The following is a 15,479-nucleotide window of genomic DNA, read 5'->3' as shown; positions in this document are numbered from 1 at the left end:
TTCTATATTCTATTCTATTCTATTCCTATTTCTGTTCTATTCCTATTCCTATTCCATTCATTCTGAATTCTATTCTATTCTATTCTATTCTACAATCTTTCTATTCTATTCTATTTCATTCTATTCCATTCCATTCTATTCTATTCTACAATGTCTATTCTATTTCTTTCTGAATTCCTATTCTATTCTATATTCTATTCTATTCTATTCCTATTTCTGTTCTATTCCTATTCCTATTCCATTCATTCTGAATTCTATTTATTCTATTCTATTCTATTCTATTCTACAATCTTTCTATTCTATTCTATTCTATTCTATTCCAATTGTTAAGTGAATCACACAGTCATTAAGCAAATCCGGTTTCCTCCATTAACGTAGCTGGAAAATTAACATTTAAAGTTAATTAAGCAGGCTGGAATGGTCCCAAAGGGCGATCACTTGATCCTAGGATCCCAGGACACTGCAATCATCACAAATACATACCGGTTGCTGGATCCCCGAATTTGGATCCTGCAACGGCTGGGATGCTGCAGTGATTGTAAATGGGAGGACCCAGTCGTCAGTCACCTTTTTCAGTGCCCTTGTAACTCTGAACAGGTCGCTTCTAGGTCAAGGACTACCTGCACAGGTAGTGCTTGACTTACAGCAGTTTGCTTAGTGACCGATTGAACTTGCAACAGCACTGAAAAAAAGTGACATGATCATTTTTCACACTTTTGACCATTGCCGCATCCCCACGGTCACGTGATTTATATTTGTATTTGTATTTATACTTGTACTTATATTTATACTTATATTTACATTTGTACTTATACTTATATTTATATTTACATTTACATTTGTACTTATATTTGTATTTACATTTACATTTGTACTTGTACTTATATTTACATTTACAGAAAGCTTTTTCAGACAGATCGGTCTGATTGATTGCACCTTGGCATTTTTTGACTGCTATACTGCAGTTCTACTTTCTGTATATACTCCCTTGACTCGGCTGACAAAGAAGGGAGGAGAGCTGGTGGCCTGCTGGTTAATACAACTGCCTAGCTTGTAAACTGCCCTGGTTCGAATCCCATAAAGGGTGTGGCTAGCTGATGAGGGCTAATGAGCCGGAAATAGCTATACTAGTCTCCCACTTAATTCTTTAACTCTTTGTCAGCAAAAAGAGATCTGAATATTTACATTTGTACTTATATTTGTAATACTTCTACATTTACATTTATATTTATTTGGATGCTTGACAACTGACTCGTATTTATGACGGTCGCAGTCCTGGGGTCCTGTGATCCCTTTTTGCAAGCCAAACCAGACTCACTTCACAACCGTGTTACTAATTTAACCACTGCAGTGATTCACTTAACAAACGTGGCAAGGAGAGTCATAAAATGGGGCAAAACCCACTTATAACAAATTTCTCACTTAGCAACCTTCCTTGTGGTTGTGAGCCGAGGACTGCCTGTAATCACATCCAGGGGCCAGTGGAACCGTAGTGACGAGTTCCTGGTCATCCCCTCAGCATCCCGGCTCCTCCGGGTTGGTCTCTCCCCAAAGCAGAAGGCCCGCAGCCAAACCTCCAGATGTGGGGGGGGGGCGAAATAGGGGAGACGCCTCTCGCGCCCCCTCACCTTCTCTCTCCTTGCAGCCGTCTGCGAGGGCAACTTCACCTGCACGGACAATGAGGTGTGTGTGAGACCCAACGAGTGTCGCTGTCGCCACGGCTATTTTGGGGCCAACTGCGAAACCAGTAAGCGTGGGAATGGGGGTGGGACGGGGGTGAATCTCCTACTTGGGCAACGGGCTGGACTAGATGACCTACAAGGTCCCTTCCAACTCTGTTATCCTACACTAATTCTAAACCTGCAAGCCTCCCCCAGGGAAAGAGGGCCATCAGGGGCCAGGACCCCCAGTCTCATCCAGGCCAGAGTTCCTACACACACACACACACACACACACGGTGTCCAGAAAATTGCGGATCCGAGAAGTCCCAGCTGTCCAGCAGAGAAGATAAATGGGGGAGCGGAGGTGATGATGGCGATCATGTTCGTGATGGTTATTTCACTTTTATATCTCATCTTTTTAGCTTGTTTGAAAGTGCTGCTTGTGAGCTTCTCAGACCTCAGGGATTAGGAAGACCCTCACCTGGGGGCTTTAGGCCAGTCACCAGCGCCCCACCTGTGAAGGAAACCTTGGCGTTGACCCCCCGATGTGCACTTCCTTTGCCCTCTCAGAGGAAAGGCAGGGAGAAAGAAAAAGATTTTATTAACCAAGCTTCTCATTCCCATCTCCTTCCTTCCTTCCTTCCTTCCTTCCTTCCTTCCTTCCTTCCTTCCTTCCCTGCTTCTCATTCCCATCTCTTTCCTTCCTTTTCCCTCCCTCCCTGCCTCCCTGCTTCTCATTCTCATCTCCTTCCTTCTTTCCTTCCTCCCTCCCTCCCTCCCTCTTTCCTTCCTTCCATGCTTCTCATTCTCATCTCCTTCCTTCCTCCCTCCCTTCCTTCCTTCCTCCATCCCTCCTTCCTTCCTTCCTTCCTTCCCTGCTTCTCATTCTCATCTTCCTTCCTTCCTCCCTCCCTCCCTCCTTCCCTGCTTCTCATTCTCATCTCCTTCCTTCCTTCCTCCCTCCCTCTTTCCTTCCTTCCATGCTTCTCATTCTTATCTCCTCCCTTCCTCCCTCCCTCCCTCCTTCTCAACTCCTTCCTTTCCTTCCTTCCTTCCTTCCTCCATCCCTCCCTCTTTCCTTCCTTCCATGCTTCTCATTCTCATCTCCTTCCTCCCTCCCTTCCTTCCTTCCTCCATCCCTCCTTCCTTCCCTGCTTCTCATTCTCATCTCCTTCCTTCCTTCCTTCCTCCCTCCCTCCCTCTTTCCTTCCTTCCATGCTTCTCATTCTCATCTCCTTCCTTCCTCCCTCCCTCCTTCTCATTCTCATCTCCTTCCTTCCTTCTTTCCCTGCTTCTCATTCTCATCTCCTTCCTTCTTTCCTTCCTTCCTTCCTTCCTCCCTCCTTCCTTCCCTGCTTCTCATTCTCATTTCCTTTTTTCCTTCCTTCCTTCCTTCCTTCCTTCCTTCCTCCCTCCCTCCCTCCCTCCCTTCCCTCCTTCCTTCCCTGCTTCTCATTCTCATCTCCTTCCTTCCTTTTTCCCTTTTTCCCTGGTGTTAGTGCAGGGGTCTCCAAACTTGGAAAATTTAAGACTTGTGGACTTCACCTTCCAGAATTCCCCAGCTAGTCATGGTGACTGGGGAATTCTGGGAGTTGAAGTCCACAAGTCTTAAACCTGCCACATACGGAGACGCCTGCTTCAATGCCAAGAAGATTTCCTAGTAAATGCCTCTTGTGGACTCTGAGTGCAAGTGGCCACTCCAGCCCAACTGACTTTCCCAGTTCAAATTTGTTAAATAGAAATTGGATAAATTCAATGGTGGGCAGCATTTCAAGGCTGACTCAGTCCCAGTATAATCAAGGCATCGAGGGACTTAATGATAACGAAAATACCAAATCCCAAACCGAAATGTTAAAAAGATGTAAATTGAAAATGGCACGGGAATTAATTAAGGATTAAAATGTGGGCAAACAGAAGCGAGAAAGTCCTTCTGTGGCAGAAGAGCAAGGCAATAAAGCAGTGTTTCTCAACCTCGACCATTTTAAGGCATGTGGACTTCAACTCCCAGAATTCCACAGCCAGCAATGCTGGCTGTGGAATTCTGGGAGTTGAAGTCCACATGCCTTAAAATGGTCAAGGTTGAGAAACACTGCAATAAAGACTAATCAAGAAATAGCCTAGAGCAGAGTTTCTCAACCTTTGCCACTTTACCGTGGGAGCCTTCCACTCCTGGAAGTTGAAATCCACAGATCTGAAAGTTGCCAGGTTCAGAAACGGTGAACTAGAGAGATTTGCCCAGAGGGAGCGGCATCTTCACCAGAGGGTCTTCTGCCACACCTGCTGACTCGGCAGAACAATAGTGGTACGGCTGTGTGGCGGCAGAGGTGCCGGTCAGCCCTCCTGCTTGCTGGCCTTTTAAAAAATGACTAGCATCAACAATCCACAGCCACTGTGCTATAACAGGGTAGAGTCGCTCAAACCTAACCATGGGGGGGGGGGGATTTATGGGAAGTGGGACCCCTCCCAGGGTGCTCCCCTCCTCCTCTCATCCCTTGCAGAGTGTCCCCGACTCTTTTGGGGCCCGGACTGCAAGGAGCTATGCAACTGCTACCCCAACGGGCAGTGTGAGGACGTGACGGGCCAGTGCACCTGCAACGCCAACCGCTGGGGGCCTCGGTGTGAGAACGTCTGCCTGTGCAAGCACGGGAAGTGCGATCAGAAGACGGGCAAGTGCTCCTGTGAGCCAAACTGGTGGGGGGCCCAGTGCGCCAGCGCCTGCTACTGCAGCCTCAACTCACAGTGCGATCAGAAGACGGGCCTCTGCATCTGCCAGCCGGGCTGGTGGGGGCGCACCTGCAACAATCAGTGCGCCTGCAGCACCTCGCCCTGCGAGCAGTTCACAGGGCGCTGCCAGTGTCGGAGCCGGACTTTCGGCCCTCGCTGCGACCGCTACTGTCAGTGCCACATGGGGAAGTGCAACCAGGTGGACGGGACCTGCACCTGCGAACCGGGCTACCGGGGCAAGTTCTGCCGCGAGGCCTGTCCGGCCGGCTTCTACGGACAAGGCTGCAGGCGACGGTAAGCAGGGCCCCCTCGGAGTTTCCCACACACACCCTCCGGGATTCGGAGAGGCAGGGCAGATGGGCAACACTCCACCCCGTGCCCAGCCCCTTTGGGCCTTTCATCGGAATAGCTCAGGGCAGCGTTCCTCAACCACAGCAAGTTTTAAGCTGGGCAGATTTCAACCCCCAGCAATCCCCAGTCGGCCACGCTTGCCGATTGGAGAGAGGTCTTCTGGGACTGACCGGCAGGTATCATGTGATCTTCCCCGTAAACTTTGAGCAAGGAGCAGCCTCTTTATGCAGGTTCAGTCCTACCGCAAGAAAAATGTTAAAAGAGACTGCAAGAGGTAACTTCTAAAAAGAATACATAATCCCCATACGTCCCTGATTGGCCCTTTGAGATCATTTATAACTTGAATTTTTTTCACCAAGGAACAGCCCTGGATTGTTAAACTGCTCAAAGAAAGCAGAATTGGGGGATTCCTCCAATTATCCGGGATGGTGAAGGGCAGAGTCTTGTCCGAGCGCCTTGTAGAATGTAGAAGATGGCAGAAGCTCCACGTGCAGGTTTGCCCTCTGCCACACACACACATACACACACACACACCAGTTCAGGAGAAATTTGATGTTTCAAAACGGACAATGTGCAACAAGGGGGATTTCAGCCTCCATCATCCCCAGCTGCCAGATCCCCAAACCACATTGGTTCAGGGTTTTCAGAGTTGCAGTGACTGAGCGAGAAAAAGGATCAAGTGACCTTAGGCGAATTCCACCTCTATCACAACACAGCCAGTTCCCGATAAACTTTGTCTGTAGCACTTGTTCTTGACTTACAACCACGATTGATATCAGAACTGGAATAGAATAGAATAGAATAGAATAGAATAGAATAGAATGGAATGGAATGGAATGGAATGGAATGGAATGGAATGGAGTGGAGTGAAGTGGAGTGGAGTTTATGGAATGGAATGGACTGGACTGGACTGGACTAGACTAGACTAGACTAGACTAGACTAGAATAGAATAGAATAGAATAGAATAGAATAGAATAGAATAGAATAGAATAGAATAGAATAGAATAGAATAGAATATATTTATTGACATTGTGTAACTCACAACAAATTTCTGTCCACAGTGCACACTACATACAAGCAAAAACCACAAATAAGAATAAAAATAAAATAAAAATAGTAAAAAAATAATTAAAAGAAAAGAAAAAATAATAAGTAAAAATAATCCCTAAATGAATGCTTGTGAATCAAGGACTATATCTGTACTAGTCTAAAGTTTCTCTTTGGATAGGGAAGAATCCCATCCTTTAAAAAAAATGGGAAGAAGTGCCCAGCAGCCTCTCTGCCAAGTGCCTGGTGGGCGCCAGGTGCCTGCTAAGGCCAGAATGAGCCAGCGCTCCTGCCAGGTGATTCTCCTGGCTTCGTGGCCCCTTCACGGCACTTTCGGCTTCATCTCTGCAGGTGCGGTCAGTGCAAGGAGCTGCAGCCGTGTACACTTGTGGATGGCCGTTGCCTGGCCTGCGAAGCTGGTTGGAACGGCACCAGGTGTGACCAGATCTGCTCCCAGGGCTTTTATGGCGAGGGCTGTGAGCAGACCTGCCCCCCCTGTAAGGACGGCCACACCTGCAACCACATCAACGGCAAGTGTTCCCACTGCAATCCAGGCTGGATCGGAGACAGGTGAGTGTCTGAGTACTGAGTGCCCTTGATCAGGGGTCCTCAACCTTGGCAACCTTAAGATTTGTGGACTTCAACTCCCAGAAGTCCTCAGCCAGGTTTTTATACCTTCTTGGGCTTTTGTGTTTGGAGTTGCTCCTGTTCCTGTGGCATGAACTTTGACCTGAGCTTCAGTGTGCCCTTTTGGTATTCTGATGGCGGTGGGTTAATCCTATGATGTCCTAAAGCAGGGGTCCTCAACCTTGGCAACTTTAAGACTTGTGGACTTCAACTCCCAGAATTCCTCAGCACACAAAACCATGCATCCTCCAGTCTGTGGAAAAACCTTTCTCCACAGAACCAGTCCCTGGTGCTCAAAGGTTGGGGACATTTGCTCTATGGTGCTTGGCATCTTTGATCAAGGATGAAAGACCCCAAGAGAAGATATGGGTGGTCCATTTGTGGAATAGCTTACATCCTTCATAGAACTGGGAAATTATTTACAATAGAGTAGAGTAGAGTAGAATAGAATAGAATAGAAGAATAGAATAGAATAGAATAGAATAGAATAGAATAGAATAGAATAGAATAGAATAACAGAATTGAACAGGATCTTGGAGGTCCTCTAGTCTCACCCCCTGCTCAGGCAGGAAACCCTATACTATTTCAGACAAATGCCTGTCCAATCTCTTTGTAAAAACTTCCAGTGTTGGAGCATTCACAACTTCTGGAGGCAGGTTGTTCCACTGGTTAATTGTTCTGTCAGGAAGTTTCTCCTTAGTTCTAGATTGCTTCTCTCCTTGATTGGTTTCCATCCATTGCTTCTTGTCCTGCCTTCAGGCGCTTTGGAGAATAGCTTGATTCCCTCTTCTTTGGGGCAGCCCCTGAGATACTGGAAGGCTGCTATCATGTCCCCCCTCGTCCTTCTCTCCGTTAAACTAGACATACCCAACTCCAGCAACCGTTCCTTATATGTTTTAGCCTCCAGTCCCCTAATCATCTTTGTTGCTCTTCTCTGTACTCTTTCTAGAGTCTCAGCATCTTTTTTACATCGTGGTGACCAAAACTGGATGCAGTATTCCAAGGCATTGTAAAGTGGTATTAACACTTCATTGTTCATTTGATGATCTTCCCTGAAGGTGTTTGGCTGTGAATTTATCAGTTGTCATTAAATTAAGGAGTGGTATTAAAACAGTTTGTTAGTAACTACAGGGGCATCCCCAGGTAAGGGGGGGGGAGTCAACAAAGTTGAGATGGTGGGTACTACTGTATGATCAAAGCCCAGCCCCCTTTTTACAGGTATGACCTGGGGGATATGCATAAAAGGTCGCGTGGCTTCAATTGCACAGCTCTGACTGGCATCTTAACTTGTTTTGATCACTACCCTTTCTACAGGCACCCCTGTTTATTTCTATTATTTATTGTGTTGATATCTTGATTTGTGTTGATATGTTGATTTACTGATTTTCATTTGTTACTTTGATTGTTAGGATTTTTTTGAGATTTTATTAGTAGTATTTACTTAATAGATCAACGTATTTGTTTGCTAATTGTTTTTAATATGGTAAAAATGGTTGAATATGATATTTACTCATTATTATGATCCGGACGGTAGCTTGTTTGTTGAAATATGTGATTGTACCTATCCTTATTTTACCCTAATTCCTTATTCCCTCCCCCCTTTCCTTCCACCCCTCCCTTTACCATACCTGTATTGTTCCTATTTTTCCTCATCTATATAAACTTAATAAAATTTTGTTAAAAAAAAAAAACATTAGTGGCTTGGCTGGATCTAGAGATGCCCTGTGCTCCTGCAGCTAGCGCCCCAAAACCAACCCTGAACCTCCAGATAGACATAAGCCCTAGCTCCCTTACTTTGTTTTGTCTTGCTGCTCTTTTTTCCAGGTGCGAGACCAAATGCCGCAATGGGACGTACGGCGACAACTGTGTCTTCGTCTGCAGCAGCTGTTTTAACGGGGAGTGCCACTTTGAGACCGGGAGGTGCCTCTGCCGAGCCGGATTCCACGGGATGTTGTAAGTGACCGGTACATGGGAAGACTCAGCCCCCACCCACCCCCACCCCACCTCTGGGCAAGACTGGGCTTAGCCAAGGAAGCTGGGAAACATCTGTGATCTTGCTTGCTCAAGCAAAGCAAAATGGAATAGGTGCTTTTCTTAAGAAGTCCATAAGGCTGAAAACATAATTTATCTTACTGACTTGCAGCTGTTTCCCCTTCTTTTTATGACCAGGTGGTTTGTGCTCTTTAAGGGAATAAACAAATACAGGGGTGCCCCTGTTTCCTGTTGGGTCCTCCTTGCTAATGAGCCACTTGGATCCGTGTTTACAGCAGGGTTCCTCAACCTTGCCTTGAAGGTTTAACTCCCAGAATTTCCCAGTCAGCCACACTGGGGAAATAAAACTAATATACAAGCACTGAAAGAAGCAGGCTGAGTGGGGAATGCTGGGAGTTGAGGTCCATACATTTTTAAGCTGTGGAGGTTGAGAAACACCTGGTTGGGAGACTAGCCAGACCAGTTAGATAAGCAGGAAAGTGTCACCATTTAGATATCATTTTATACACTTCATAAATGTCTCGTTCATGCATAGACTTATATGACAATGAGGCGTAAGTTCTCAACCTCAGCAGCTTTCATTTCAGTGGATCTCTGCTCCCAGAATTCCTCAGCCAGTTTGCTTCCATTGGTTCGATATCTGCCTCTTTTAATTCAGAGTCATCCGGGGTCAATGCCTACACGGGCCCCCAGGACCGCTTTTGACCAGATCCTGCTTGGGTTTAGAGGGGTGGAAATACTTTAAAGCAGTGGTTCTCAACCTTTTTAATGCCGCGACCCACCAACCGGTCATAAGTCGAGGACTACCCAACCGGTCGTAAGTCAAGGACTACTCAACTGGTGCAGCACCGTTTGCAGAATGGGACTTTTGGCGGGCTCAGCAGGGCAGAGACAGCCTGGATAATTCCCATTGGCTTTTGAAAGCCAATAGAATTAGACTCTATTCAAGAGAGTCTATTCTATTGGCTTTCAAAAGCCAATAGAATAAAAGGGAGTAGCACAGCTAAGGAAAAGGGGAAAAAAATGGTGGACTGCGTTGTTTGGCGACCCCCGTGAAATGGTCGTTCGATCCCAAATGGGGTCCCAACCCACAGGTTGAGAACCACTGCTTTAAAGGAGCAAAGTCTATGCCCCCAGCCCTGCAAAGGGTTAATGCATCCATCTCACTTCTTTTTTTAAAAGAAAAAAGAAACTGTTTTCTTCAATTTCTTTCTAGGTAAGGCCAAAGAGTGGATAGGTTCTTAAGTTTTTCCTCCTTCCCCCAAATAAATGTAGGATCCTACCCACTTTCTCAAAAAAGAGTAGCCTTTAAAAAATACTAAAACAGCATCTTTGTGGCCAGCAGAAAGCTGTCCCCCTATGGCTGAATTGAGAAGCACAAGGTCTTTGTTTCCTGTCTTCCACAGTTCTTTAGCTTTGGCAGAAAAAAAACATCCTGTTTTTTTTCATGTTTAGTCATGGCATGCTTATTCAAGACAAAGCTCATATTTATTGTCCTGGTTTTTTTTTTTTCCCAACAAATTCTTGCTGTGTTTTCAGCAAAGAAAGCTGACTCCTCCCTCACAGTGAAGGGGGAATCTTCCTACACACCGTTTCTTGTCTAATTATATATGTAAAACACAATTCTTGCACGCTTAGGCGTCTCTTTGTGTTTTCTTCAACATCTGCTTTCCCAACCTGGTGCACTCATCAGTGTGTTGGGATTAAAATTCCCATCATTCCCAGATGGACTGCAAGATGCTTCATCAGCTCCAGCCAGTTTTCACTAGCCTGCTAAAGCCCTGTTTCTCAACCTTGGCAATTTTAAGTTGGGAGGACTACAACTCCCAGAATTCCCCAGTCAGCACGTATGAAAAAAACCATCTGTATAATGAAATCACAAGCTTCAGGATAGTCCAGTGAGGGTCTTAAGGCTTGTTAATAACTGGCTCCAGGATCTATGAAGAAGACGGAAGCAGCTTCTGAATTTAGTTCAGAGATGGGTCCCCACATCCTCCCAAAAGCTCTTCGTGTTTCTTGAAGCCATCGTTGGCCACAATTGCTGAAAAGTGTCAATGCCTGTGGTTGCAAGAATGGTAGGATCGGTATCTCTGTTCCCTATAAAACTATAAAAGTCCTAGATATTGTTACCAGTGATGAAAGTCTTCATCAGGGTCCAATCCAAGCTGGGAATAAACAAAATGGAGACTGCTTTAGAAGGAAGGTTGTAGTTTGAGAAGCAGAACCACAAGACATGTGGCTCTGGGGCAGCTGACCACGTGATGCCGGGAGTGGTGGGTTTTTATACCTTCTTGGGCTTTTGTGTTTGGAGTTGCTCCTGTTCCTGTGGCATGAACTTTGACCTGAGGTTCAGTGTGCCCTTTTGGTATTCCGATGGTGGTGGGTTAATCCTATTATGTCCTAAAGGTCATGTCCTGCTTCCCTGGGGCTGTGGCTAGTGGCTGTGTGCTGTGTTGTTGTTTTTTTGGGTGAGGGATTGCTGGTTCTAATTCTGTCACTCTGCTATTGTTAGCTATCAACTCTTGATCCAAGGGATTTCAAAAGATCCTATCTTGAATGGGCTTCTGCAGGTACTATTTGCTCATGAATGGGGCCGAATGGGATCATCAAATCTGCATTTCTACAGAGCTGGCCTGCTCAGATTCTGTTTGGGGCTATTAAGAAAAACTGGGCCTACTTTTCTATCTTTAAAATCCTTCAGGGGAAATATAATATTCTGCCTTTTTAATATTCCCCCAAATATTTCTTTCTCGGGGGGGGGTGACTTCCCACACCAGATTGGAGGATATGCAGTTATGAAAATTATCCTGTAATTGGCCCTTGGACATCATTAATTGTCTGTAATCAACCCCCAAAGCTGGGACATTTTCCAAATATATCTCGTCCTTTCTCCCTCCCTCCCTCCTTCCTTCCTGCTTTTTCTTTCATCCTATGTCTATCCCCCTTCTTTCTTTTCTCAGTTTCCTTCCTTCCTCTTGCACCGCTGCTGCCGAGTTCCAGAAATGTCTGTGTAACACATTTTGCACATTTGTAAACCAGGTTGTGGGGGGGGGGGAAGAGGCAACTTGATTTTTATCCCCTACATTGCTCCGGGCAAACTATGAAAGGACTTTGACAAAGATGGAAGGGAAGCCCTGAGACACACTAAAAATAGGCTTGGTGGAGAATTTCTCCTTTTGGCTTTTGGAGGATGAGTGTGCTATTCCCAGTCAGTTGGGACAGATTGCCTGGATTTGTTTGTGCCATCAGAAAAGCTGAAAGTTGGCTTAGGCAGTGTTTCTCAACCCTGACATGTTTAAGATAGGTGGGCGGTGGCAGGGAGCAGGTCTACAGCAGGGGTCTCCAACCTTTCTTCGTTGGCGGCCTGGTGCAGGGGTGTGTGGAGACACCTTTATGCGCATGCATGCACGAAGGAGGCCACAATTGCGTGTGTGATGCAAACGGGGCCACGAACCCCTGCACAACGCTCATGCAATGCGCCCGCCGCCGTGATGCTAGCGCGAGTGGGGCGAATGTGCGCTCGTGGCGACGATAGCATCACAAGATTGCTGACCTTTCCAGAACTCACTATTCTTTTGCTGCAAACCTATTAAAATGCAAAATTCTGCAGAACTGCAAACTCTCCACAAGAGTCATCAAATTGAAAACAGCACAGCAGGCAGGAAGTGCGTTCTTTTGTTGAGCTGGCCAGCTTGCAGCTGCTGGGAAGAGCCAGGCCGCCATGGCCCTGAGGAGGCCAGGATCCAAACCAAGGAAAAAGCTCCGGAGGTCCAAGAGGCATCAGCATTCCTGGGGGGGGGGGGGGATGGCCACTTTTGCAGGCCGAGCCTCCTCCCGTCAGCCCCCTCCAGCCAGTTCGGACCAGGGCTTAGCTCACTCGGCTGGTGAAAATCCTCAGCAGACTCTCCATTTGTCCCATGCAAGTTTGGATGATGGATTGCCACCATAAAGCTGGTTTCGTCCTGCTGAGAAGTGAAGGCTCGCTGGGACCTTAACGGGGGTCTCCAGATGTGGGGGGGGGGAGAGCCATTGTAGCATCCACCACGTTAGGCGCCAGGTTTGTAAGGTTTTCCACAATTGCCCCAGCATTACTCAGGAATTTAAAAGAGCCAAAGAAACTCCTGAGCCGAGGTTTCAGCAAGCAAACAACTTTTATTTTGATCAAAATAGAGTTTGGGTGACCCCATCTCTCTTCATGGCTGGTAGAGAGATGAAGGCAACAACCAGGAAAGATGGCTTCCACCTTTTATACCTTTTCAGAACAAAGAGATCAGGTCTTGGTACCAGGCATAAGATGGCACCCAAAAAATAATTCCTAGATGATGACTCATAGACAGCAACCCAGGCTCCATCCATAACTCCTCTTACTGTGCTCTTTTCATATAAGCAATCACCTGTACCTAAAGCATGAAGCCTTTACTTTTCTAATATATATATATATATATATATAAAGCAGTGGTTCTCAACCTGTGGGTCGGGACCCCATTTGGGGTCGAACGACCATTTCACGGGGATCGCCAAACAACGCAGTCCACCATTTTTTTCCCCCTTTTCCTTAGCTGTGCTCCTCCCTTTTATTCTATTGGCTTTTGAAAGCCAATAGAATAGACTCTCTTGAATAGAGTCTAATTCTATTGGCTTTCAAAAGCCAATAGGAATTGTCCAGTCTGTCTCTGCCCTGCTGAGCCCGCCAAAAGTCCCATTCTGCAAACAGTGCTGCACCAGTTGAGTAGTCCTCGACTTACGACCGGTTGAGTAGTCCTCGACTTACGACCGGTTGGGGGGGGTCACGGCATTAAAAAGGTTGAGAACCACTGATATAAAGCATCTGATCAAGCAGTTAACTACAAAACAATGATGACAAACTAACAAAACAATGATTACATGATAACACTATAAGTAACAATATAAAATGGTTACTATATATAAAATGACGACAGAGAATGAGATGGCTGGATGGAGTCACTGAAGCAGTAGGTGTGAACTTAAATGGACTCCAGAAGATGGTAGAGGACAGAAAGACCTGGAGGAACATTGTCCACAGGGTCGCGATGGGTCGGACACGACCTCGCAATTAACAACAACATATATAAAATAAATGCTAATGTCAAACTTAAACATGCTAAAATCATAAGCACAATAAAATCCCTTCACTACTTAAAGCTGTTAAAAGAAAAACGACTATGGGGTATCTTTAGCCTTGCAGGCCACTCGTTTGACTCCTTCCGCTTCTCCGAGTCCTCCAGCGTTGCCCCAAAGCCTCCCCCATGGAGGCTCTGGGGAAGTTAGATAAACCCACCCGCTGGACTCAACGCAAACCTGGGTGAACTGCTTGCTAGACCTACAATTTGGAGGGAGACTTTGTTGTTGTTGTTAATTGCAAAGTCGTGTCCGACCCATCGCGACCCCATGGACAATGTTCCTCCAGGCCTTCCTGTCCTCTACCATTCATCTGGAGTCCATTTAAGTTCACACCTACTGCTTCAGTGACTCCATCCAGCCACCTCCTTCTCTGTCGTCCCCTTCTTCTATTGCCCTCCATCTTTCCCAGCATTAGGCCCTTCTCCAGTGAGTCCTTCCTTCTCATTAGGTGGCCAAAGGACTTGAGTTTCAACTTCAGGATCTGGCCTTCTAAAGAGCAGTCTGGGTTGATCTCTTCTAGAACTGACCAGTTTGACCGCCTTGCAGTCCACGGGACTCGCAGGAGTCTTCTCCAGCACCAGAGTTCAAAGGCCTCCATTCTTTGGCGCTCAGCCTTTCTTACGGTCCAACTTTCACAGCCATACATTGCAACTGGGAAAACCATGGCCTGGACTATACGCACTTTTGTTGGCAGGGTGATGTCTCTGCTTTTTAGTATTCTGTCTAGATTTGCCATAGCTTTCCTCCCCAGAAGCAAGCGTCTTTTAATTTCTTGGCTGCAGTCCCCATCTGAGGTGATCTTGGAGCCCAGGAAGATAAAATCTGTCACTGCCTCCATTTCTTCCCCATCTATTTGCCAGGGATTGAGAGGGCTGGATGCCATGATCTTGGTTTTCTTAATGTTCAGTTTCAAGCCAACTTTTGCACTCTCCTTCTTCACCCGCATCAAGAGGCTCTTTAGTTCCTCTTCACTTTCTGCCATTAGAGTGGTATCATCTGCATATCTTAGGTTGTTGAAAGGGAGACTTTAGTGGCCATTAAAAAGAGCTAAGGGCCAGGGATGTCCATAAAAACCAAGAAGAAAGGCACGGCTATAGCTGAAGCCCCCTCCCTTTTTCAACATACATTAAAAATGATGCTGTTGCAGCTGCCAGATGGAAATTTTCTGGGGTTTTTTTTTTTTTTTTGGCAGTCACGTTCCAAGGATTTGTTTGCTCAGGGGTTGGCAGGGAGCCAGCGAGTTTTGTGGTTGGGGTCTACCTCATTTTTTCCAGCCTCTGAGGACCCCCAATGGGGAGGCTGTGGTGGTACAGCAAAGGCACTGAATGGGCAGGGGTCCAAATGTTGGCTCTTCTTTGTTTTTGGTGGGGGGAACATGGATACGAGAAACCTTCCGGGGTTTCACAGATCTATTCTGGTGCTTATTTAAAACAAAAAATGTGAAAACGTAGAGCAGCAAATTTTAACCAGGCATTCTTTATGTGTATTTAGCTACCCATCATAAAATAACTCTAATTGGTTTGCAACCCATAAAACGGGGTAAAAGCAAGGGGATAAATAAACAATAAAAATAAAGATAAAATCTAGGGATGCCAGGACCGACATTCCCTCTAAGGCAGTGGTTCTCAACCTGTGGGGTCGGGACCCCATTTGGGGTCAAACGACCATTTCACGGGGGTCGCCAAACAATGCAGTCTGCCATTTTTTTCACCCTTTTCCTTAACTGTGCTACTCCCTTTTATTCTATTGGCTTTTGAAAGCCAATAGAATAGACTCTCTTGAATAGAGTCTAATTCTATTGGCTTTCAAGAGCCAATAGGAATTGTCCAGGCTGTCTCTGCCCTGCTGAGCCCGCCAAAAGTCCCATTCTGCAAACGGTGCTGCACCAGTTGAGCAGTCCTCGACTTACGACCGGTTGAGTAGTCCTCAACTTA

The 15,479-nt window shown here is 46.3% G+C and overlaps 1 protein-coding gene across 3 annotated transcripts in view; it reads left to right on the top strand.

Moving 5' to 3' along the window:
* The window catches only part of SCARF2 (scavenger receptor class F member 2), a 62,973-nt gene that overhangs the window by 18,216 nt on the left and 29,278 nt on the right, over positions 1-15,479 (top strand). For all 3 annotated transcript variants that reach the window (XM_039353462.1, XM_039353464.1, XM_039353463.1), the window contains 4 exons: positions 1,646-1,747; positions 4,160-4,679; positions 6,136-6,354; positions 8,236-8,364. In XM_039353462.1, the coding sequence (XP_039209396.1) occupies positions 1,646-1,747; positions 4,160-4,679; positions 6,136-6,354; positions 8,236-8,364 (970 nt within the window). The remainder of the gene's footprint in view (positions 1-1,645; positions 1,748-4,159; positions 4,680-6,135; positions 6,355-8,235; positions 8,365-15,479) is intronic.

Source organism: Crotalus tigris, unplaced genomic scaffold (assembly GCF_016545835.1).
Source record: "Crotalus tigris isolate CLP2741 ecotype Arizona unplaced genomic scaffold, ASM1654583v1 scf7180000018525.42219311030:4301911, whole genome shotgun sequence".
NCBI classification, from domain to species: Eukaryota; Metazoa; Chordata; class Lepidosauria; order Squamata; family Viperidae; genus Crotalus; species Crotalus tigris.
This window is presented reverse-complemented; position numbering and strand designations above follow the sequence as displayed.